Here is a 25,199-nt window from a genome sequence, read left to right on the forward strand (position 1 = left end):
TGTATGCAGAGTTGTCGGTGAATTCACAACAGATCTGCAGGGACTGTATGTGTGGAATAGAATACTACAGCACAGCCCTGATAACGGTTTCTAAGCGCCAAGCGTCTAATGTAGGAATATTTGAAATTCTTTGTTGAGCCGCGTACATTTTTGTAAACTGGTACTAGAGCTGACGATACTGATTTGTGTTTACGCTCCTGTGAACTGGTTAAATATTATATATCGGTAACATTTGTGTATATCGTCAGGCTGCATAACTGCTCAGCTGGACGTCACAATAGGGAAACAGCCACACAATGGGCTTTATTCTCACAGCAGAGAAATACTTAATTATGGCTATTATCTGACAAATGGGCCATTTTTAACCTATTACCTTAGTTGTATTCATTTTATGTTGAAATATACGTGGAACCGGTACAGTTTTGCTGCCATGTTTATTGTCCCACTGATGAGATGCGTTGTGGTTGGTAAACATGCTGCATGCTTGTGTGACAGTGTTTCCTCCATATTGAGTACATCAGAATAGGACGTTATAATAATAATAATAATAATAATAATAATCTGAACATTTATATAGCGCTTTTCTCCTGTCGGACTCAAAGCGCTCAAGAGCTGCAAGCCACAGGGATGCGCTCAAGAGGCCACCCTGCAGTGTTAGGGAGTCTTGCCTTGAACTCCTTACTGAATAGGTACCGACCCTAGCCAGGATTCGAACCCTGGTCTCCCATGTCAAAGGCAGAGCCCTTAACCAGTACTCCATTCAGCCACGTTGCAATCACATAAAGAAAAAATGCATAACAAATGCACAGGAGAGAAAGATGGGGGTTTTGTTGCTGATTTGCAGTAGAAACCGAGTCTTATAGCTTCTGATCTAGCATGTTTTTGACCATCTCTTAGGCCTGGTGCACACCAGAGGAGTTTTTCTGAGCGTTTTGAATTTTTAAATCTGCTGCTAATGTTATCCTATGTGTCTGTGCACACTGGAGCAATGAGGTTTTGTAAAAAAAAACCCATAGCATTACATTGGGAAGAGCTTTTGAAACCTCTAAAAGCTCTTCCCAATGTAATGCTATGGGGTTTTTTACAAAACCTCATTGCTCCAGTGTGCGCAGACACATAGGATAACATTAGCAGCAGATTTAAAAACTCAAAACGCTCAGAAAAACTCCTCTGGTGTGCACCAGGCCTTAAAAGGCCCGGGCCACACTGGCACTAAGAATAAAATAACGGACCTTTGTTCAAGGTGGCTTGAGACCCAAGGTATTGCTCTAGAGTGACCCTAGGTTCTCAACATGTGGCACGTGTACCCCGGGGGGTACATCTGATGGTTCCAGGGGGTACTCAGGTTTCATATACTTAACCAAGAATAACAAATTTTGAGTTTTAGAAAATGATAAATCTTTTTTAAACACCAAATTGGTGTTTTAGCTAATTAAAAGCAATAGTAAAAGTTTGGAAATTGTTTAGAACCAATTATCATGTACAACGATTAAATATGTATTTGTCAAGGGGTTACTTGTGGTAATGTTTACTATGCTAGGGGGTACTTGTTAATAGGGGTACATACGAACAAAATGTTGAGAAACACTGCTCTAGACTAAGGAAATACTCTGGAAGGGGCTGGGATGGTGTTGACAGTTTACCTATTCTCGTATGCTTGTGGTGGTGGTGGTGGGGGGGGGGGGGGTTATCTCTGCCTCTGCATCAGTTGATGTTTGGGCCAAGCACTGTTGTAAAAGTCTGAAAAAGCACAATACAATTTGGCTAAAAGTATTAGAGACACAGGATCAGCAGGACAGTCGGGCAATCAGCATTTTTTTGAAAAATGAGATAAATGTCAGCCTCCAGATCCCTCTCAGGCCCAGTGCACACCAAACACCTCTAGCAGATCTGCAAAACGCTAGAGGTTTTTGAAGCAGATTTCAGAACGGTTCTAGGCATGTTTAGAGAGGTTTTCTGAACATGCCTGGCGGTTTTTGGAGCGTTTTGTGCAGCAGATTTCAAATATTGTTACAGTAAAAGCTGTTACTGAACAGCTGCTGTAACAAAAACGCCTGGAAAACCCGCTCTGATCTAGCGCTTTTCAGAGCGGTTTTCCACTTTCCTATACTTTAACATTAAATCTAAAAAATGCTGCAGCCCCTGAGTTTGCGTTTATGGAAAAACGAGCCACTCTGGTGTGCACCATCCCATTCACTTTCATTAGCCAAGCGGTTTTCCCCCTGCAAGCGTTTTAAAAAACGCTCCAGAACCGCTCTGGTGTGCACCAGGCCCTCACTTCAGTTCCCCTTTAATTGTTCCATCTCTGCTATAGACTCCTCATGATACTTTTTCTTCTAAGTTTTCTGCTAGGTGATACTTTTGCCCCTTATCAATAAAATGCTGTTTAAGCCACCAGCGAGCATGAAGAATATAATGCATGTGACAATACTGAAAAGTTAATTTTAAAAAGTAGTAGTAGTAGAAAACGTAGGAGAAAAAGTGAATTGAATTCGGTCCCTTAGATGAAATGATGGAATCTGCCTCATACATTCAGCGGCTGACATCTGGCCAATTGAATGAAGCTCTAATCTAAAGCCTCATCTACAAGGGTGGATGAGGCGGCGATGTGGCGTATCAATCGAGCCGCTGATGCGGCTCGATTGATAAGATCCAACAGAACGGATCTCCCCACCGCCGATTCCCTGCTCGATCCCCGCGAGGGGACAATGGCAGGGAATCGAGCGGAAGATAAGCGGCGTGGAGACGAGCGGGTATCTAATCGGCGCACACGCGGCGAGCAGGGACGCGGCGGGGATGCGGAAGTGGCGATCCGGTGGCTAATCGAGCCACCGGATCGCCGCCTCATCTACCCGTGTAGATGAGGCTTATGAGAACTGATTGTGCAGAAACTTCAGTTGAATTTTATGATAGTTGATTATTTTGTACTCCAAGTAGAAGTGAACCCAATTAAAGGTGCTTTTAATTCTGCACGTTTAAGCAAGCAATCATATTTATGATAAGATTGTTCAGATCGAAAGAAAGCATTTTATTTAAATGATCCACAGCATTTCAAGGGCATCTGAAGTGAGAGGGATATGGAGGCTGCCATATTTATTTCCTTATTATTTAATTATTTATTTATTAAACCATACCAGTTGCCTGGTTATCTTGCTGATCTATTTGGCTGCATTAGTGTCTGAATCACACCAGAAACAAGCATGCAGCTAATCCAGTCAGACTTCAGTCAGAAACACCTGATCTGCATGCCAGTTCAGGGTCTATGGCTAATGTATTACAGACAGAGGCTCCACAAGACAGCCAGGCAATGTGGGCTGATAAACCATTCTTTTAAAGAACAAGCGACACCCATGCTAACCTAGAAATAAAAACCACATATATAAGTAGATAAATACTACTTCGACTTACATAACAGATGTATTGTGCTATCCACGTAAATTATTCCTGTGAATTTTATAAAGGAAAAGCAGAAAATCCTATTCTAGGCAGTGGCCATCTTGCCAAGCTAATGCTGACATCATATCCTCCCTGACTCTTGTTTTCTCCCCTCCCTTCTCTTGCTCATTGTGTATTCATTAGCTGCCCTCCTCCCAGAGTCTTCAGACACTCCCACTGAGGTGTATACTAGGAACTGCACTGTTTTATCCTCCAATCGCTGAGTCACCTCAGCCTTGCTTGTAAACACAAGTGATCAGATGGTGTTTCTGATAAGCAGCTAGGCAGGGAAATAAAGGTAAGAGAGAGAATATATTATAGATAAAAAGAACTCCCAGCATGCAACTGTTTGGCACGGACTACTAAAGGGCCAGTGCTCCTAAAGTATGGGATCACTCCAAACCATAACAGCAGAAAAAGTTTTGCAAGTTTTGAATGCAGGATTAGCATTTTTATCACTTAAAGAGAACCCGAGGTGGGTTTGAAGAATATTATCAGCATACAGAGGCTGGATCTGCCTATACAGCCCAGCCTCTGTTGCTATCCCAAAGCCCCCTAAGGTCCCCCTGCACTCTGCAATCCCTCATAAATCACAGCCACGCTGCTGACAAACAGCTTGTCAGAGCTGTCTGTGTTTATCTCTATAGTGTCAGTCTGCTGCTCTCCCCGCCTCCTGCAGAACTCCAGTCCCCGCCTGCATCCCTTCCCTCCCTGCTGATTGGAGGGAAGGGATGGGGGCAGGAACCGGAGCTATGCAGGAGGTGGGGGAGCAGCTGAGACTGACACTACAGATGTAAACACAGCCTCACAGCACGGCTGTGATTTTTGAGGGATTGCAGAGTGCAGGGGGACCTTAGTGGGGTTTGGGATAGCAACAGACGCTGGGCTGTATAGGCAGATCCAGCCTCTGTATGCAGATTTTTTTTGCTGGACGCAGCTAGCACTTTGCTAGCTGCGCCAGCACACTGATCGCCGCCTCCCCGCGCCCGATCGCCGCTACCCGTTGGGGCCCCCCCCCAGACCCCGTGCGCTGCCGTGCGCTGCCTGGCCAATCAGTGCCAGGCAGCGCCGAGGGGTGGATCGGGACTCCCAATGACGTCGGTGACGTCATCCCGCCCCGTCGCCATGGGGACGGGGGAAGCCCTCCAGGAAATCCCGTTCTTTGAACGGGATTTCCTGATCGGAGATCGCCGAAGGCGAACGAAGCGGGCGGGGGGATGCCGCTGAGCAGCGGCTATCATGTAGCGAGCCCTGGGCTCGCTACATGATTTAAAAAAAAAACTGCTGTGCTGCCTCCTGGTGGAATGTTTCATACCGCCAGGAGGGTTAATACACTCAGACCAGTTGCTGTTGAAATTTGATTTTTATGGTGACGATACCGCTTTAAGGCAGGGGACACGCTTGTCTTTCAGTTTTCTGTGCGTGTTTTTCTGCACACATTTTGTGCGTACCTTGTTTGTTTGTATGCAGAAAAACGTTCATGTTTTTTCACATCAACTAATGCAATTGAGAGACAAAACTGATAAAATATGCAGAATTACCCTGCAGGATGTCTCTTTTTTTTTTTTTCTGAGTGCGAGAAATGCATTAAGTGGGAACCAGTCCATTGATTAACATGAGCTCAGTTTTAGGGCCCTTTTCCACTAGCTGCGTTTTTGCCAAAAACTCATGCGTTTGATTCTTAAAGAGACACCGAAGCGGGAAAAAATATATGATATAATGAATTGGTTGTGTAGTACAGATAATTACTAGAATAGCAGCAAAGAAAATATTCTCATATTTTTATTTTCAGTTATGGTATATAGTGTTTTTTTCTAACGTTGCATCATTCTGTAATATGTGCAGTTTACACACTACTCAGCATTCTAAATGTTTTTTACAGAGCAGGCTGTGAACTATTGACCTGTCCTCTGGCAGAGAAAAAGAAAATCCTTGACTGAAAAGCTCAGTGACTGTAGAGCTCAATGGCTTTTTTGCATAGATAACAACTTGAGTCTCTTAAAGGGAGTGTTTACCATTTTAAAAATAAAAAAGTCGGATACTCACCTAAGGAGAGGGAAGGCTCGGTCCTAATGAGCCTTCCCTCTCCTCTCCCGGTGCCCGGTCCCGCGCAGGATCCCCCGTGGCAGCATTCGACCAGTTCGGTCACATACTGCCACTTCCGCATGCCGAAGGGAGGTTTCGGGAGCACTCGGGCTCCCGAAGACGGGCCGCTCCATAGTACGCATGCGCAAGCGCCCTCTATGACGCGCTCGCGCGTACGTAGTATGGAGCGGCCCGACTTCGGAATCCCGAGTGCTCCCGAAGACCTCCGAAGTTCCTGCGGCAGCGGACGCGAACGGGGGAGCCAGCGCAGCACCGAGGGCACCTGGAGAGGAGAGGGAAGGCTCATTAGGACCGAGCCTTCCCTCTCCTTAGGTGAATATCTGACTTTTTTTATTTTTACATTGGTACCCATTGGCTTTAACTCTTCCTGTACTGGAAACCATATTAGACTTATGCCTCTGCTCCTAGTGTTTTATTCCTTAGCTGTACTACACATACAAATCATTATCATAATTTTTTTTTTTTGTCTTCAGTGTCTTTTTTTTTGTCTTTAAAGAGACTCTGAAGCGAGAATAAATCTCGCTTCAGAGCTCATAGTTAGCATGGGCATGTGTGCCCCTGCTAAAACGCCGCTATCCCGCGGCTTAACCCGTTAAGCCGCGGGATAGCGGCGTTTTAGCAGGGGCACACGTGCCCCTGCTATCTATGAGGTCTGAAGCGAGATTTATTCTCGCTTTAGACTCTCTTTAAGTGCAGCCTGTTTAAATTCAGAATCTTGGGTGGCCTTTTCTATTGCTGCATTCCAGTTTTTAAAAAGCTGAAACGCATGTCTGTGCGATTATGATGCATTTTGCGTTTCAATGTAAAGCATAGAAACGCATGAAAAACGCAGGGTTTTATTTAACCACTAGTATCTATTTTCAAAAATCAAGACAACACTTGCCAATTTGAAAAACGCAAACTCATAAAAAAAAATGTCAAAATAGAACAAATGCAGTGGAAAAGGGCCCTTAATCAGTTTTTTTCTATGCATAAAACACGCACACAAACAGTCAAGTGTGATCCCTTCCTTTGCAAGAGTTGATTGTTCAGGATCAATACAACCCATGAGTTTTTACTACAATACAATCTGGTTTCCTGCTGGATCCCCTAAACTAGACTAACACCAATTTATGTTAGAAAAAAATAATTTCACTGCTCCTGGTATGATTGTGGCTTCCAAACGAGATTGGCGTGTGTAGGTCTGCCTTCATTTTGCAGTGTGAGAATGATCAGTTAATGGCGACCTCCTTGGCTAATGACCCCTCTGTTTCCTTCCCTGCAGCATCAGCGGGTCGCGCCTCCGTGGGGAGTGCTGGCGGTTTCCCGCGGGGGGCTTCCCCTGGCCCTCGTCATGCCTTCCAACGCCCGGGCCGGAAGCCTGAAGGACCCAGAGGTGGCCGAACTATTCTTCAAGGATGACCCCGAAAAATTGTTTGCTGACCTGCGGGAGATCGGGCACGGCAGCTTCGGGGCTGTCTACTTTGTGAGTACCACGGACTAGGCCTGAACGATTTTAGGAAAAAATTGAATTGAGCGGTTTCTGTCCAAAATCACGATTTCGATTCAATTCACGGTTGCCTTCAAATCGAGCATTGTTCCCTTTCTCTGTGCGCCTCTGTCTCAGTCTCTCTTTGTGCATCCTCTGTGTCTTTGCATCCCCTCTGGGTCTCTCCCTTGCCCCCTTTGTGTCTTTCTGTGCTCCTTTTGTCTCTCTGTGCCCACTCTGGGTCTCTCTGTGCCAACCCTGTGCCCCCTGTCTTTCTCTGTGCCCTTTTTTTGTCTCTCTGTGTCCCCTATGTGTATCCTCTGTGTCCCCTCTGTCTCTATGCCCGCTCTGTCTCTCCGCTTACCCCCAAGCTGCCGCAGTTCTGGACATACCTTACAGCATGAGTCCAGTGATGCCTGTCTATCCACTTCGCCTCCTGCAGGCTCTAATGCACGGAATACTTCCTGTATGTCATGTGACATACAGGAACCAGGAAGTATGCCATGCACATGAGCCAGCAGACGGCGATGGAGGACGGACATCGTTGGACTCCTGTCGGAAGGTATGTCCATCAATGTTGATGCTGAGGGCCGCATACTGGGACTTGGGGTAAGTTTGAAGCAGCTTCTTCAAACTTCCCCAATGTGGAAATGACATCACAGAAATTGTTGCTTTGACGATTCCGAAATTGTGATCTTGGTGATTTCGATTTATCTTTCGGGCCTACCACGGACCCACTGGTGCCTCGTGGCACAGAACCTGTCATGTGACTACAAGAACAGTCTGCTATGCTAAAGTGCAGTCGCTGAGTGCTTAGGCCTCGTTCTAGGAACGTTGCTGTATGCTTTGCATTGTGCTGTGCGCTTCTTCCATTGATTCTAATGTAACACATTCACATCTATGCACTTTGTTAGGCCTTGTTCACATTAAAGAGACTAAATGAATCGAGTCTAAATTCACGTTTTTAACTTTTATTAATGTTAAGCACTATAGCTAGTGGTAAACCGCCAAATCCCTGCGGCAAAACGAGGGGTTTATACCCCCCCCCCCCAAATCCCCTCTGCTAAGTCCGGGGAGCGCTTCCTGCTTGAGGCAGAGCTTATGGCTGTAGCTCTGCCTCTTAGCGCGTCAATCCCGGCTGATCGTCGCCCCGCCCCTCTCAATCTGCCTTCACTGAGAGGGGCAGGGGAGAGGCGGAGATCCGCCTGCAGATTGACGCGCATGGAGGCAGAGCTGCAGCTCATAGCTCTGCCTCCATGAGCAGCAAAATCCACGAGCAAGAAAGTCGTGGATTTTGTACAGGGGATTTGGGGGGTATAAACCCCTCATTTTGCTGCGGGGATGCGGCGGTTTAGCGCTAGCTATAGTGCTTAATTTAAATAAAATTAAATAAAATAAACATGAATTTAGAGTCGCTTCAGAGTCTCTTTAAGTGCGTTGAAAAATGTGTAAAGGCGCATGATGAAAAACGCAGACGCTTTTGCGCATTTCAATGCGTTGTGCTTTTTTAAACGTTTTGCTTATTGTAGTTGTTAATAAAGCTTTGTTTCATATGTAAATGCATTTTTTTTTCCAGCTCAACGCACAGAAATGCATGCAACACTTATGTTTTGTAACGCAGCGCATAGATGGGAACCAGGCACATTTAATTACATGGCAAAAACAATACCTTGCTAAACAGGGCAATGCGCTGTGAAAAGCGCACAGAGTCTGCCCTGATGTGAAGGAGGCCTTACAGTCTGTTTGAGAAACGCGGTGTTGCATGCATTTCTGTGCCTTACTCTGTGAAGTGCACAGCAATTCAAGTGAATTGGTGTGCTTTTTAAGCACATAGAAGCGCATAGCAGTTTTTTTACCCCTAATTAAAAAAAATTTCAAATGAAAACAAATCTTTGTCAACTGCTACATCCAATAAGCAAAATGCATGCTGAACAAAAACATGTTTAAAGGGACACTTAAGTCAAACAAAAAAAATGAGTTTTACTCACCTAGGGCTTCCAATAGCCCCCTGCAGCTGTCCGGTGCCCTAGCTGTCTCCCTCCGATCCTCCTGGCCCCGCCGGCAGCCACTTCCTGTTCGGTGACAGGAGCTGACAGGCTGGGGACGCCAGTGATTCTTTGCGTTCCCAGACACATTAGCACCCTCTATGCTGCTATATGATATATGCTATAGCAGCATAGATGGCGCTATTGTGGCCAGGAACGCGAACAATCACTCGCGTCCCCAGCGTGCCAGCTCCTGTCACTGAAACAGGAAGTGGCTGCCGGCGGGGCCAGGAGGATCGGAGGGAGACGGCGAGTGCACCGGACAGCTGCAGGGGGCTATTGGAAGCCCTAGGTGAGTAAAACTTTTTTTTTTGTTTGACTTAAGTGTCCCTTTAAGCGCATGTAAAACGCATGGGTTTGCGTAATAAAAGCGCAGCACATTGAAATGATTTATGAAACGCGCATCAACACATGCATTTTTTTGTCTTTTTCTGAAATACCTTTCTGAATGCACCCAATGTGAACGAGGCCTTCGTGATTGCAATTTTTCAGAGCGGTTTTTGAAGGAGCGTGCATTGCTCAAATAATATGTGCACCACATTTGCGATTTTTAACCCAAATGCGCAACACTGCTTCGGGAACACCCTTCTAGGGTGACACTGCACTAGTGCTTTGCTGATCCCTGGTGAACGCTAAGCACAACGCAATTGCACCCAGTATAAACCAGCCCTCACTACAGCCTCTGAATGGAGCAGGTCAGAGTACATCCCTCTCTGGCTGTACTCGAGATCTCCTCGATCCCGAGTACATCCCTTTTGAGAAGAGTTGTCGAGAACCAGATGCCCATGTCTCTGACACACACACACCACTCACTCTCTGCAGTCAGGTCTCTTCATATCTGCAACTTTTAGGCATAAGGTCCTAAACCCACAACTTCCTCTCCGCTCTAAAAGATAAGCAACAGCATAATAACCTTTAAAAAAATTATTGGTTACAGCTGGTAAGAATCCAGAAAAATATCTGCAGTCCCTACTTCCTGCTTTTGTGGGAGCACAGAAAGCATTAACCTCCTGTGTTTACATATTAGCATAGAACTTGGCACAAGATCTGAGAACTCACATTACACTTGTGATTACTTATAGATGAGGGGGAACTAGACAGGCTGTTCTCTCTAAATACACAGAGGGTGTATTTCTCTCGGTTTTCTTTGTCTCCTGTGCAAGAGTTTTTGCCTGCGTTGAAACGGGCTAAACCATCTATTTTTTTTTTTCCCTTTTTATTAATGTGTACTGAAATTTCCATAATTATACTTCCCTCTCTAATGCATGTCAATTCAACAGTTTGTGCTGAATTTTGGACAAGTTGATTAGCCTTACACCAGTTGCAGATCTTATCAATCTCCTGTGGGGTAGACTTATTATCTGCTCTTGTCAAGACAAGACAAAACACAGAACATTCATATCGCGCTTTTCTCCTGGCGGACTCAAAGCAGCCACTAGGGCGTGCTCTATAGGCAGTAGCAGTGTTAAGGAGACTTGCCTAAGGTCTCCTACTGAACAGGCGCTGGCTTACTGAACAGGCAGAACTGAGATTCAACCCTGGTCTTCTGTGTCAGAGGCAGAGTCCAGCCACTGGTCCAGGAGACCTATGATGCAGACTTGATCACCAAAATATGTTCTTGTCAGGGATGCTCAAAAAAAGGATTCGGATTTCATCTTGCTAATTAAGTCACCTGCGCGGGTGGGGGAGGGGGGGTGTGTGTGTGTTTAATCTTACCCATCAGACGTCTTCTTTGATCCGTCCCACGGCGCCTCCCACGATGAGCTCCAAGCGTGTCTTGTGGCTACAAACACTAGGAAGTGATTGTAGTCACGTGACATGCTTGGAACGCATCGTGGGAGGCGCCGTGGGACGGATCAAAGAAGACGTCTGATGGGTAAGATTAAACACCCCACTCTCCCCTCACCCACCCGCACATGTGATTTAATTAGCAGGATGAAATCCGAATAAAACCTATTCAGATTTCATCCGGTGATCATCACTGGTTCTTGTGTCTGTGATGCCCGTGTTTGCAGCAGGCTTGCATTCATCAGAGCGTTGTCAATCTGTGATTCCCTCTCCCTGCAGGCCCGGGATGTGCGCAATAATGAGGTTGTTGCCATTAAGAAGATGTCCTATAGCGGGAAGCAGTCTAACGAGGTAGGTGTTCTGCCCATTTCAGGTTGAATCTGGCCCCAGAAGTGAAGGTTCTGCTGTATAACAGTCTTCTCCTCCTCTCCCGCAGAAATGGCAGGACATCATCAAAGAGGTGAAGTTTCTCCAGAAGCTGCGACACCCAAACACTATAGAGTATAAAGGATGTTACCTGCGGGAGCACACAGCCTGGGTGAGTGTGTGGCTCAGCTCCTCCAGGAGAGGGCGCTGCCACTACTGGCATTTCATATAGACAGTGGGCTCAATTCACCAAGAGTTTTTGGTAAAAGATAGGTCGGTAAAAATGCCTCATTTGGTATTTTAGACTTCCCCCATCCCCTCCTGCATTCACTAAGATTCAATTTATTAACCACTTGAGGACCACAGTGGTAAACCCCCCTAAAGGCCAGGCACATTTTTACTAAAACGGCCACTGCAGCTTTAAGGCCAAGCTGCAGGGCCGCACCACACAGCACACTAATGATTTCTCCCTGCCCCCCCCTTTTCCCCCCACCAACATAGCTCTCTGTTGGTGGTGTCTGATCGCCCCCAAGTTGTTTTTTGTTTATTAAATATTCATCTTCTTATTTTTTTATTTTTTCCTATTTATATATATTTATATATTTTTTCAATTACCTCCCTCCCCCCAGCCGACCAATCACGGCGATTGGCTGTCATAGGCTTCTGCCTATGAGAGACTATCGCTCTCTTGTCCCCCAAGGGGACACCCGTGTCACACGGCTGTCCCCAGTACAGCGCTGTACATGTAAATACAGTCTCCCAAGCGGCAATCACCACTCGAACACTGAAGACAGGGCGGAGCTCCGCCCCCCCAAGCAGGAGATGTGCGTGCAGTGTGCGCGCGATCTCCTGCAAACTGCAGCCCCAGGCATTAGGCGGTCCTGGGGATGCCGCCGCTGCCACGCCCATCGGCGTTAGGCATTCAGCAGGTAGTTAAAGGATTCCAGTGCCGAAGGACTCTTGTTGAATAGGCATATGCTGTGAGTAGGGTGGTATAAATTATTACTTACCGTGCCTTCCATTCTTCTCCTTCACTCACCGTTCTCCTACTGTAATCCCCGTTCTTTTGACCAACCCGGGCTACTTGCCTAGCTTTCAGATAGATTGCGCAGCATGTCCTTTCTTCTCCCCTGTGCCCGCATCAAATATTGTCACTATACTGGAGCGCGGTCACTCCCTTCGCTCTTGCGTGTACTTCTCACTGCAGTGGAGCATGCACACGGTGATGCAGGAGCGAGGGGAGAAAGCATGCTGCTGTATAGTGACATCATTCGATGCGGGCACAAGATAGGAAAAAGGACGTACTTGGCATGCGCGGTGTAAAATATACGGAAGCTACCGTAGGTTATGCAAGTCGCCGGGTCGGCCAAAAGAATGGGGGTTACTGCAAGAAAACTGCAAGTGACAGCGGGAAACGGAAGGCACGTTAAGTATTTACTTATACCATCCTACCCACAGCATATGCCTATTTAAGTCTTCGGATCTGGTATCCTTTAAGAGCTGTAAAAAGTAGAAATCTAACCAGCTGTGCTGTAGGTCTCTGCAGCAAACTGTGTTCTGCTACAGTGATGTCCTATTCTAGCCGGAGTTGTGATGAGCCTTCAGGTGGTCTGCCTTAAAGAGACACTGAAGCGAAAAAAAAATGATGATATTATGATTTGTATGTGTAGCACAGCTAAGAAAAAAAACATTAAAGGTGCCCATACACTCGTCAGATTGGCAGCAGATAGATAAGAAATGCATCTGATGATCTATCTGATGCGTTTTTAGAACATTTTTTACCAGGATAGAATTCCAATAGATTTCAGTTTGAAATCTATTGAAATTCGATCTGATGGCATTTTTTTGCCATCAGATTTCCATTAAGGCCAATGCAAACTGATAAGCAATCTCATCAGATCGACCTAAATTTTCCACCCTGCAAGTTCGATGGAAATCCATCGAAATCGATCGAAATCGGCCGTCGATCGGTCGATTGGCCAACCGATTTGCAATCGATCGATCGGGATCGATCGGTCGGCCAGAAAATCGGCTGAGTGTATGGGCTGCTTAAGATCAGATACATCAGTCTAATTGTTTCCAGTGCAGGAAGAGTTGAGAAACTCCAGTTGTTATCGCTATGCAAAAAAGCTATTAAGCTCTCCGACCAACTTGGTCGTGGAGAGGGCTGTTATCTGACTTTTATTATCTCAACTGTAATTGAACTGTTTACTTTTCCTCTAGCAGAGGAGAGTTTATTACTTCACAGACTGCTCTGAAAGACTCATTTTGAATGCTGAGTGTTGTGTAATCTGGACATATTATAGAGTGATGCAATGTTAGAAAAAACACTATATACCTGAAAATAAAAATATGAGAATATTTTCTTTGCTGCTAATCTTCTAGTAATTATTCATAGTACACAACCAATTCATTATATCATATACTTTTTTTCGCTTCAGTGTCTCTTTAAACATGAGCCTTCCTTGGAAATAGTTGCTTGTGACAGCAAAAGGTATCCCCAGCGTCCCTTAAAGGGGAATATTACCCTGCATTTCATCTTTGCTCTAAAACATTATTTACAGTATATTAAATGCAACCAGCATATTCATTTTTTTTTTTACTAGGCCAGCATTCGAAGGGTTACACACAGAGCTTGAAAGTTCAGTGCAGTGAAATGCAGACGCATCTGAACTTTAGATACTATTATCTTGTGTTTACTTAAAGCGGATCCGAGATGAAAAACTATCTATAACAAGTAACTTGTCTATATATCTTATCTAAACAGCTTTAATAGAATATAATTGATTATTCCTGTGGTACAATAACAGCAGACATGTTGTTTGTAAACATTACACAGAGGCAGGCTTATCTACATCTTGAGGAAAAAAATAACCTTATTCCCCCCTCCTCCCCCCTCCTCCCCTCTGCCTCTGAAATCTCTGGCTAGTAATAACTCCCCCCTCCTCCTGCCCAGACTGAGCTCCCATGAGCCCTTGCTACTGTCTGAAAGTGCCTTGGCTCTCTGAAAACCTGTGGGCGTGGCTTCTTTAGTTTATAGAGTATTAAAACAAAAACAAAAAAGTATTTGGCATATAAACAATAGGAAAGTAACACAATTATGCAATGAGTAAAAGTTCATCTCGAATACACTTTAAATGTATCAAGTGAGGAATGTGACACATTCTCCGACTGTGCAGGAGCTGCTGGAGACAGAGACCCTGAAAGCATGTCTGCCTGCAAAACAGCAATGGATAAAACCAGTTATTAATAAAATGCAAAGTCAGCTCACAAAGTAAAAAACTGTACTTTTGGAAGTCTATAACTTCTAAATGAATAATAATACGTATGCAAAAATGCAAATATGATAACCATATGGCATATAAAAAGTAGGTAAACATGTTTTTATTAAATATTATGTCAGGATTTTATACCACTTTAAGATCTGTATGCATGCCACTAGATGGCCCTCTCTCTATCAGTGTATAGATGTGCACATCTAAAAGGTTACAGGGGAAACCTCCTATCAATGTACACTGCTCCTGCGTCTGGTGCTTTTACATTCTGATGTCCCACCCAGCAGTGCATTGGCACCAATGGAGTGAGTAGCAGGATGGGTGGCACCTCTTATTGGCTGGCTCCTTTTGCCTCTACATTTTACCAAATAGCCATTTTTTTAGTTACTGACAGCTCCAGGCTGCTCTTAACATATCACTTGTTTTACCAAATGCTCTAATCTTAGTGAATAGACATTCATTGAGGTATTTACTGCACAAGTCGTTCATTTGCCTCACTAGTCAGTTATACTACTTTTCCATGGTGTAGCAGCCTTAGTGAATTGAAATGTGAAAAAATGATGTTTTCTGCATTGTGCTGCAATGCTTTGTGAATTGAGTCCAATGAGATGGAAATAATTGTGGTTTACATGTAGATTTTATTCAAGCTGTATGAAGCTTGGAACTGTGCCATCAAAATTGACAGGGCGTGCCTATAATTGGCCCAATTCCAAGTTCTGTAACAGTCTACCTAGAACTCCTATAGAAAGTTCCCCTCCCTTTTGGCTGAAAGGACACCTAAAGTGACAAGAACATGGAAGTTTACTGATTTATTTCCTTTTTAAACAATACCAGTTGCATGGCTGTCCAATAAAACACCTGATGTGTATGCTTGTTCACGGTCTATGGCTAGAAGTATTAAAGACATCAGGACGACAGCCATGAAATGTGCATTGTTTAAAGGGAAATTCATGTACAGCACATCCCCATATTTCTCTCAGTTCAGGTGTGCTTGAAGTGAATAAGGTTTTCTTTTATCCTTTCCTTCCAGCTCTTTAACACTATTATTTAGTATTTATATGGTACCAATATCTTCCATAGCCCTTTACAGAGTACATAGTCATGTCACTGACTGTCCTCAGAGGAGCTCACAATCTAATCCCACCATAGTCCTAGTCTAATGTTCTACCATATTATTATTATTATTATTATTATGTATTCATATAGCACTGACATCTTCTGAGGCACTGTACAGAGTACATAGTCATGCCACTGACTTTCCTCAGAGGAGCTCACAATCTAACCCTACCATAGTCCTGTAATCTTGGGCCAATTTAGGGGAAAGTCATTTAACTTATCTGTATGTTTTTGGGATATGAAAGGAAACTGGAGTGCCTAGAGGAAACCCACACAGACATGGGGAGAACATACAAACTCTGTGCTGATAGTGCCTGGCTGGGACTAACAAGGAACCCCTTCTCTCCTGTTACATTCCTGGAGCTTTCATCCCGATCTCTCTTTGCCATCCTCACGTTGGCCTGGCCTCCCGCTGTCCCTCCATGGGGGTGTTGCACTCTCTCTGTTTACCTCAGAGCAAGTGGGAAGGCAGGTGCCTTGGCACTCTGAGGTGAAGGACGGGGATGGGCAGGGCTATGTTCTGGGGCACATCGGAGCTTTCTCCCTGCAGTCAGGTTAGATGCCTCTCTCTGAGGTATGGGGCGGGGATGGGAGGAGCCATGTTCTGGGGCACATCTGAGCATTCTCCCTGCAGTCAGGCTAGATACCCCTCTCAGGTGAGGGGCGGGAATGGGAGGAGGTATGTTCTGGGGCACATCTGAGTGCGTTCTCCCTGCAGTCAGGTGATACCTCTCTCAGGTGAGGGGCGGGGATGGGAGGAGCCATGTTCTGGGGCACATCTGAGCATTCTCCCTGCAGTCAGGCTAGATACCTCTCTCAGGTGAGGGGCGGGTATGGGAGGAGACATGTTCTGGGGCACATCTGAGCGTTCTCCCTGCAGTCAGGTGATACCTCTCTCAGGTGAGGGGCGGGGATGGGAGGAGCCATGTTCTGGGGCACATCTGAGCATTCTCCCTGCAGTCAGGCTAGATACCTCTCTCAGGTGAGGGGCGGGTATGGGAGGAGACATGTTCTGGGGCACATCTGAGCGTTCTCCCTGCAGTCAGGTGATACCTCTCTCAGGTGAGGGGCGGGGATGGGAGGAGCCATGTTCTGGGGCACATCTGAGCATTCTCCCTGCAGTCAGGCTAGATACCTCTCTCAGGTGAGGGGCGGGAATGGGAGGAGGTATGTTCTGGGGCACATCTGAGTGCGTTCTCCCTGCAGTCAGGTTAAATACCGCTCTCTGAGGGGCGGGGCGGGGATGGGAGGAGCCTTGTTCTGGTGAACATCTGAGCATTCTCCCTGCAGTCAGGTTAGATACCTCTCTCTGAGGTAAGGGGCAGAGATGGGAGGAGCCATGTTCTGGGGCACATCTGAGCGTTCTCCCTGCAGTCAGGTTAGATACCTCTCTCAGGTGAGGGGCGGGGATGGGAGGAGCTATGTTCTGGGTGACATCTCGGCATTCTGCCTGCAGTCAGGTAATACCTCTCTCAGGTGAGGGGCGGGGATGGGAGGAGCTACGTTCTGGGGCATATCTGAGCATTCTCCCTGCAGTCAGGTGATGCCTCTCTCAGGTGAGGGGCATGGATGGGAGGAGCCACGTTCTAGGGCACATCTGAGCGTTCTCCCTGCAGTCAGGTTAGATACCTCTCTCAAAAGAGGGGCGGGGATGGGAGGAGCTATGTTCTGGGGGACATCTCGGCGTTCTGCCTGCAGTCAGGTAATACCTCTCTCTCAGGTGAGGGGCGGGGATGGGAGGAGCTACGTTCTGGGGCATATCTGAGCGTTCTCCCTGCAGTCAGGTTAGATGCCTCTCTCTCAGGTGAGGGGCGGGTATGGGAGGAGCCATGTTCTGGGACACATCTGAGCGTTCTCCCTGCAGTCAGGTGATACCTCTCTCAGGTGAGGGGCGGGGATGGGAGGAGCTACGTTCTGGGGCACATCTGAGCGTTCTCCCTGCAGTCAGGTGATACCTCTCTGAGGTGAGGGGCAGGGATGGGAGGAGACATGTTCTGGGGCACATCTGAGCGTTCTCCCTGCAGTCAGGTGATACCTCTCGCAGGTGAGGGGCGGGGATTGGAGGAGCTATATTCTGGGGGACATCTCGGTGTTCTGCCTGCAGTCTGGTTAGACGCTTATTTTCACAGTGGGCTTCTGCAGAGCGGAGTGGAGTTCGTGGATAAAAGTAAGGCGATTTAGGAGAACTTTATGTAACCTCTCCAGAACATATTTTATTTATGAATTTCATTTCAGATTTGCTTTAAAGATCCAGCAGTGGTTAGTTTGAAGATCAGAGGGGAAGCCGCCTCAGTCACACGCTGCGGTACATGATGTACTGACTGATGTTTCTGTGGTGCTGGCTTCAGGCCCCGTTTTTAGCCTGAATACCAAATTTTCCTGTAGTGACTACTACAGTATCAGAGTTTCCCATCATTCCTTATATTCCTCAGCGACTATCACAATGGAAGTCCTATTGCTTGACTTAAAAGGAAAACTGAAGTAGGAAGTATGTGGCTGCCATATTTATTTCCTTTTAAGCAATACCAGTTGCCCGGCAGCCCTGCTGATCTATTTGAGCGCAGTAGTGTCTGAATCATGCCAGAAACAAGCATTCAGCTAATCTTGTCATATCTGACAATGTCAGAAACGCCTGATCTGCTGCATGCATGTTTAGGGATCTATGGCTAAAAGTATTAGCGGCAGAGGATCTGCAGGATAGCCAGGCAACTGGTATTGTATAAAAGGAAATAAATATGGCAGCCTCCATATACCTCTCACTTCAGTTGTCCTTTAACCTCTGCTATTTCCATAGACAAATAGTGACATCAGGTATTGCGATTAGCTAACCCTGCCATGTGACCCTGGGCTGCCCTGCTCTGAGAGTAGTGTAACAACCTGCAGGATTAAGGAGAACTCTAGAAGGTGAAGGGTAACGGAACTTTGTCCCCTCTCCTCCTCACTGATAAGCTGAAAGCTATTCACATACTAGACTGAGCCTGACCATGATGGTCCATTGGTTGTACAGGTGTCCCCCAATGTTACCTCAATAGGGACACTTGAGTGCAATGAACTGTTAATTGAGAGAATTCCGCATAGTTAATCAGCCTAGGCTAAAGGTTCGTATACACGTCCGATAAAGATCGTTCGTTACGAACGATTCGTGATGTTTACACGATATTCATATTAGACCGAAAAGATCGTTCGTAATGAACGATTGTGTACACACGTGAACGATATACGTATAAAGTACTGAACGACGACCGATAAAAAAAATGCGTGCGCAAACGGAAGTGACGTTATGACAGGCAATAAGAACATGCGTACTACTCCACAGATAATCATTATCGGACGATCTTTGTACACACTGCAACGATTGAACGATTATCTTTCGGAAAAATCCGCCGGGTTGGATCGGTCGGATTGAACGATAACGGTCGTTATCGTCCAAAAAAAACGATCGTTGGAAAATTTGGAACGCACGATTATCGGTCCTGTTGTCGTTATCGTACGTGTGTACTCAGCTTAAAGAGACTCTGTAACAACAAAAACCTCCACTGGGGGGTACTCACCTCGGGTGGGGGAAGCCTCCGGATCCTAATGAGGCTTCCCACGCCGTCCTCTGTCCCACGGGGGTCTCGCCGCAGCCCTCCGAACAGCCGGCGACTGTGCCGACTGTCAGTTCAATATTTACCTTTGCTGGCTCCAGCGGGGGCGCTGTGGCGACTTTCGGCACGGAGATAGACGGAAATACCCGATCTCCGTCGGGTCCGCTCTACTGCGCAGGCGCCGGAAACTTGCGCCTGCGCAGTAGAGCAGACCCGACGGCGATCGGGTATTTCCGCCTACTTCGGCGCCGAGAGGCATCAGAGCGCCTGCGCAGGAGCCAGGAAGGTAAATATTGCGTCACCGCTGCACGGAGGGCTACAGCGAGACCCCCGAGGGACGCAGGACGGCGTGGGAAGCCTCATTAGGATCCTGAGGCTTCCCCCACCCGAGGTGAGTACCCCCCAGGGGACGTTTTGTCGTTACAGTTCCTCTTTAAGTCTCAGAGGGAGAGCGGGGCTACACACCAATATACAGCAATATAGAGCTAGAGGAAGTGTTTCTGATGCCAAAACCAGGAAAATTACCATAAAAGTGGGTATGCCGAATAATGTACTGCATTCTGCTATATGCCGCGACAGGGCCTCTGTAAAATGGTTTGAAAAGTTATTTTAAAGCGGAATGAAAACCAGCATTTCTTCTTCTTTGCTCTAAAAAATTATTTACAGCATAATATATACAACCAGCAATTTTTTTTTTACTAGAACAGCATTCAAAGGGTTACACACAGGACTTCAAAGTTCAGTGCAGAGAAATCTGGACACATCCAAAGTTTAGATAATGTTATCTTGTGTTTACTTAATTGTATCAAGTGAGGAAGGTGACACATTCTTCTCTGACTGTGGTGAAGCTCCTGGACACAGACAGACACCCAAAGCATTTCTGCCTTCAATACATAATGAATAAAACCAGTTATGAATAAAATGCAAAGTCAGCTCTCAAAGCAAAAAACTGTACTTTTGGAAACTTGTAATTTCTAAATGAGTAATATTTATTCACAAAAGCAAATATGATAACCGTATGGCATATAAAAAGTAGGAAAAATAGTTTTTATTGAATATTATGTCAGGGTCTTATACCACCTTAAAGAGACACTGAAGCAAAAAAAAAATTGATATTATGATTTGTATGTGTAGTACAGCTAAGAAATAAAACATTAAGATCAGATACCTCAGTCTAATTGTTTCCAGTACAGGAAGAGTTAAGAAACTCCAGTTGTTATCGCTATACAAAAAAGCCATTAAGCTCTACAACTTTCAAAGTCGTGGAGAGGGCTGTTTTCTGACTTTTATTATCTCAACTGTTAGTTAACTATTTACTTTTTCTCTGCCAGAGGAGAGGTCATTAGTTCAGACTGCTCTGAAAGAATCATTTTGAATGCTGAGTGTTGTGTAATCTGCACATATTAGAGAATGATGCAATGTTAGAAAAAACACTATACCTGAAAATAAAAATATGAGAATATTTTCTTTGCTGCTAATCTTCTATTAATTATTCATAGTACACAACCAATTCATTATATCATATATTTTTTTTCCGCTTTAGTGTCTCTTTAACGCTTATCAAAGAATTTCTACAAAAACATTTACGGTAACTAGAAGAGAATTGGCAGTTGCTTGGCTGCCACACTGCACTTTTGCTTGAGTTCTTACTACATCACGCATGATGCCCGGGTCTAGTTACGCTGTAGCCAGAGATAGTCAGTGAAATGCTAATAAACACACCCTAAATGCAATTATTAATTTTGAACTGTGAAAACTTTATTGAGCATATGAGTAAATGACATAAACCAGATTAGGTTCATAGAAACCAAGCTTGAGAATTTGTAAAGCTCTACATTTTCTTTTTTCAATACAAGAATCTTGTAATGTAAATTGTCATAACCAGGTCTTTTTATCACGGGGGTGAAAAGGGGGGGGGGGGGGCACTGCACGGAGTATACCTTTTGGGTTTTGTGAGCACAGCTTTATTTTTTTGACAGGGTATGGAAAGATACACAGGATACTGTTTAGCATGAGAGGGGTAAGGGATAGCCAACAATGGGATTGCATGTTTCTTCTGCAGCACATTAGAGTACATTGTGATGTCACTGACTGTCCTCGGAGGAGCTCACAATCTAATTCTTGACCTAGTCTAATGTTCTACCACCATTTTACTGAATGCTTTCTTAGCTGCTATGACAGGAATAAGTAAAAATGGGCCACTGGCAGTTGCTACTGGGAATAAAACTTAAAATGAATGTAAACAAAAAAACAAACAAAAAAGAAAAAGATACTTACCCAAGGAGAGGGAAGGCACTGAGTCCTATAGAACCTTGCTGCTTCTCTCCTGGTCCTCTTGTTTCAGCGCTGTCACCCTCATTAGCAGTATTCGACCAGTCGAATAGTACTCTGTGCTGCCGGGAGGCTTCAGAAGTCTTCGGGAAAACTTGGGGTGGCTCTGTAGTGCGCAAGCGCATTCTATTGTGCGTTCACGCATGCACAGTACGGAGCCTCCCGTCTTCAGGCTCGTCAGTGCACAGAGCCTCAGATCTGGTGTGAGTGTGCAGGCAGTGGGCAGGTGTGCACAGAGGGATTGCTGGACTTCTGTATATGGACAGATCTCACACTAGATCTGAGGCTCTATGCACTGACAAGCATTTGTGAGAGTGCAGACAGTGGGCAGATGTGCGCAGTGGGGTTGCTGGACTCATGTACTGTATATGCACATATCACACACAGGCTTGTCATTGCACAGAGGCATCGTATCTGGTGTGAGAGTGCAGGCAGTGGACAGGTGTGTACAGAGGGATTGCTGGACTTGTGTATATGCACAGATCACACACAGGCTTGTCAGTGTACAGAGGGATTGCTGGACTGGTGTATATGTAGAGATCACACACAGGCTTGTCAGTGCACAGAGTATCAGATTTGGTGTAAGAGAGTGCAGGCTGGTGTGTGCAGAGGGATTGCTGGACTGATGTATATGCACAGATCACACACCGGCTTGTCAGTGCACAGAGATTGCTGGACTGGTGTATATGTACAGATCACACACAGACTTGTCAGTGTACAGAGGGATTGCTGGACTGGTGTATATGCACAGATCACACACAGGCTTGTCAGTGTACAGAGGGATTGCTGGACTGGTGTATATGCACAGATCACACACAGGCTTGTCAGTGCACAGAGATTGCTGGACTGGTGTATATGTACAGATCACACACAGGCTTGTCAGTGTACAGAGGGATTGCTGGACTGGTGTATATGTACAGATCACACACAGGCTTGTCAGTGTACAGAGGGATTGCTGGACTGGTGTATATGTACAGATCACACACCGGCTTGTCAGTGCACAGAGATTGCTGGACTGGTGTATATGTACAGATCACACACAGGCTTGTCAGTGCACAGAGATTGCTGGACTTGTGTATATGCACAGATCACACACAGGCTTGTCAGTGCACAGAGATTGCTGGACTGGTGTGTATGTACAGATCACACACAGGCTTGTCAGTGTACAGAGGGATTGCTGGACTGGTGTATATGTACAGATCACACACAGGCTTGTCAGTGTACAGAGGGATTGCTGGACTGGTGTATATGTGCAGATCACACACAGGCTTGTCAGTGTACAGAGGGATTGCTGGACTGGTGTATATGCACAGATCACACACAGGCTTGTCAGTGTACAGAGGGATTGCTGGACTGGTGTATATGCACAGATCACACACAGGCTTGTCAGTGCACAAGCTCTGCTCCATAGAACGCTGCAGAGTCTGTGGTGTGATTTCTGTGTGTGGGAGGCTGTACAGCGCACAGTGTGTGTACAGAAAAAGCCATCACAAAGGCCCCCTGCAGGATGACTGCGTCACTGCCACACGCCTCCTCTTCTTGCCAGCAAGGGCATCACCCGCTCACCTCTGGCCACATCATGACGACCACATGCCAGATCTGCTTCTTCCTCCTCGCAGTCCTCGTTTCTCGCATTTGTCATCTCACAACTCGGCCTCATAGTTAAAGAGGAACTGCAATAAAAATAACGTAATGAATAAAATAGCTTATTTTTTTTTAACAATATTAATGAATAGATAATTTAGTCAGTGTTTGCCCACTGTAAACTTTCCTCTCCCTGATTTACATTCTGACATTTAACACTTGGTGACATATTTAGTTCTGCCAGGTGTTCTGTGCAGAATGCTAGTTACTGAGAGCTCTATGCACAGAGGGAGCTACTGCTTGCTTGGCAGTTAGAAAAGCCGTTATTTCCCCCAATGCAACGCGAATCACAGACAGCAAACTGTCAGGAGCATGGTCATGACATCACACTGTGGGAGGGGTTTCACCACAATATCAGCCATACAAAGCCCCTGATGATCTAGTCAAGAAAAGGAAAGTATTTCTCATGGGAAAGGGGGTATCAGCTACTGATTGGGATGAAGTTCAATCCAAGGTTACAGCTCTTCTTTAAAGTGAACCAGAGACGAAGCACCCTCATGTATTTTACCATATATCAGTGGGAACATTCGAGAAAACACCTTCCCTGCTGTCTGTTTCATTCTTCACTGCTCAGCTTGCTTCTTATCAGCCCTAATAAAATCCCCGACTGAGCATTCAGTCTGGCTTTGCTATAATGACTCAGCTATAATGATTCCTGGGCAGAGCCAGCAGGGGGGCAGGCTTGGGCTTGAAAAGACACCAGAGAACACAGACTCAGCTATAAAAATTCCTGAGCCAAGCCCGACTGACTGCTCAGTCGGGGATTTTATCGGGGCTGATAAGCAGGCTGAACAGTGAAGAATGAAACAGACAGCAGGGTCGGTGTTTTCTCTAATGTCCCCACTGATATATATGGTAAAATACAGGAGGGTGCTTCATCTCTGGTTCACTTTAGGCCCCATGCACACGCTAGATAAGTCAGACTATAATCTGGCATGTGTACAGTGGCACACAACCGTTGTCTGGCCAGCGATCAACTTGATTAGCCGAGGGCTGATACCTTTCTTCTTGCTACATGACATCACGTCTTTGCCGCCTCCCCGAACAGCCATAGAACGTCTGTACAGCCTCACCCCAGCGATATCATCCGAGGACGGGGGACATCAGTCGTGTGTATTTGTGAACAAACAAAGCCAAATTATTAAACCACATAATATATATTGGGGTCGATTCATGAAAGGCTGTGCGGGGAAAAAAATCTGGTGGGGAAAATACCGCATTTGTTATTTTAGACTTTAATGTGCCAATTCATAATTTCCACAGGTGCAGCAGAAGTTCAGTAAATTACTGACACTCATTGACAAAAATCTTTGCGGTATCAGCAGAGCAGTGTGGTGTGCATCTGTGTTACAAGCTGTTCCATGCAGTGAGGGCATTGCAAGGCATCCCCGACCTCCCTTTAGATGTACATGTTTTGTTATACTGCCTCTGCTCGCTCTGAGTCTGTTTTAGTCTTTATTAACATTCAATTTAATTGCCACAGCTTAGACCTTCAAGAAACTTTACACATGCCATGCTTGGATGATTTTCCCCACTTGCTTCTTCAAACAGGAAAGAGGTTAAACAGCAGAAAGTATTTAGGGGAAGTTTTTCCCGCCTGAGAGGGCTGCTGGTCCTATCAGATTCTATCATTCAGACTTGCAGGAGATGGGCTGTTTCTATTGGCTCCCTTCTCCTGTCAGTCACAGCTGCTTCTGGTTGTGAGTCGCGGCTCCCAGCACAGTCTCCTCACACAGACTCCACACTCTTTTCACCACTTCAAAGCAGACAGTATTTTTTCGTGGCTTTACCACGTGTTGTAGGCTTTATGAATTGACATTTACTGACATGCGTTGTGGTATTCACCGCACAAGTCGGTAATTTCCCTCACTGCTCTGGAATTTCAGCTTTTCATGCGGTAATAGCCTTTATGGATTGCCATTTTGCTAAGTGCTCGGTAAAGTCAGCTGTTTTTCTGCATTACCCCATGCGGTAATGCTTTATGAATCAACCTCTAAGGCTGCTTTCACAGTAAGACGTTACAGGCAGTAACGCAGCC

The 25,199-nt window shown here is 45.7% G+C and overlaps 1 protein-coding gene across 5 annotated transcripts in view; it reads left to right on the forward strand.

Annotated features, from left to right (window-relative positions):
• The window catches only part of TAOK2 (TAO kinase 2), a 156,573-nt gene that overhangs the window by 55,707 nt on the left and 75,667 nt on the right, over nucleotides 1-25,199 (forward strand). For all 5 annotated transcript variants that reach the window (XM_068243794.1, XM_068243795.1, XM_068243798.1 and 2 more), the window contains 3 exons: nucleotides 6,806-7,006; nucleotides 11,122-11,193; nucleotides 11,279-11,380. In XM_068243794.1, the coding sequence (XP_068099895.1) occupies nucleotides 6,875-7,006; nucleotides 11,122-11,193; nucleotides 11,279-11,380 (306 nt within the window). In that variant the 5' untranslated portion in view covers nucleotides 6,806-6,874. The remainder of the gene's footprint in view (nucleotides 1-6,805; nucleotides 7,007-11,121; nucleotides 11,194-11,278; nucleotides 11,381-25,199) is intronic.

This window comes from Hyperolius riggenbachi, chromosome 7, assembly GCF_040937935.1.
Source record: "Hyperolius riggenbachi isolate aHypRig1 chromosome 7, aHypRig1.pri, whole genome shotgun sequence".
Lineage (NCBI taxonomy): Eukaryota > Metazoa > Chordata > Amphibia > Anura > Hyperoliidae > Hyperolius > Hyperolius riggenbachi.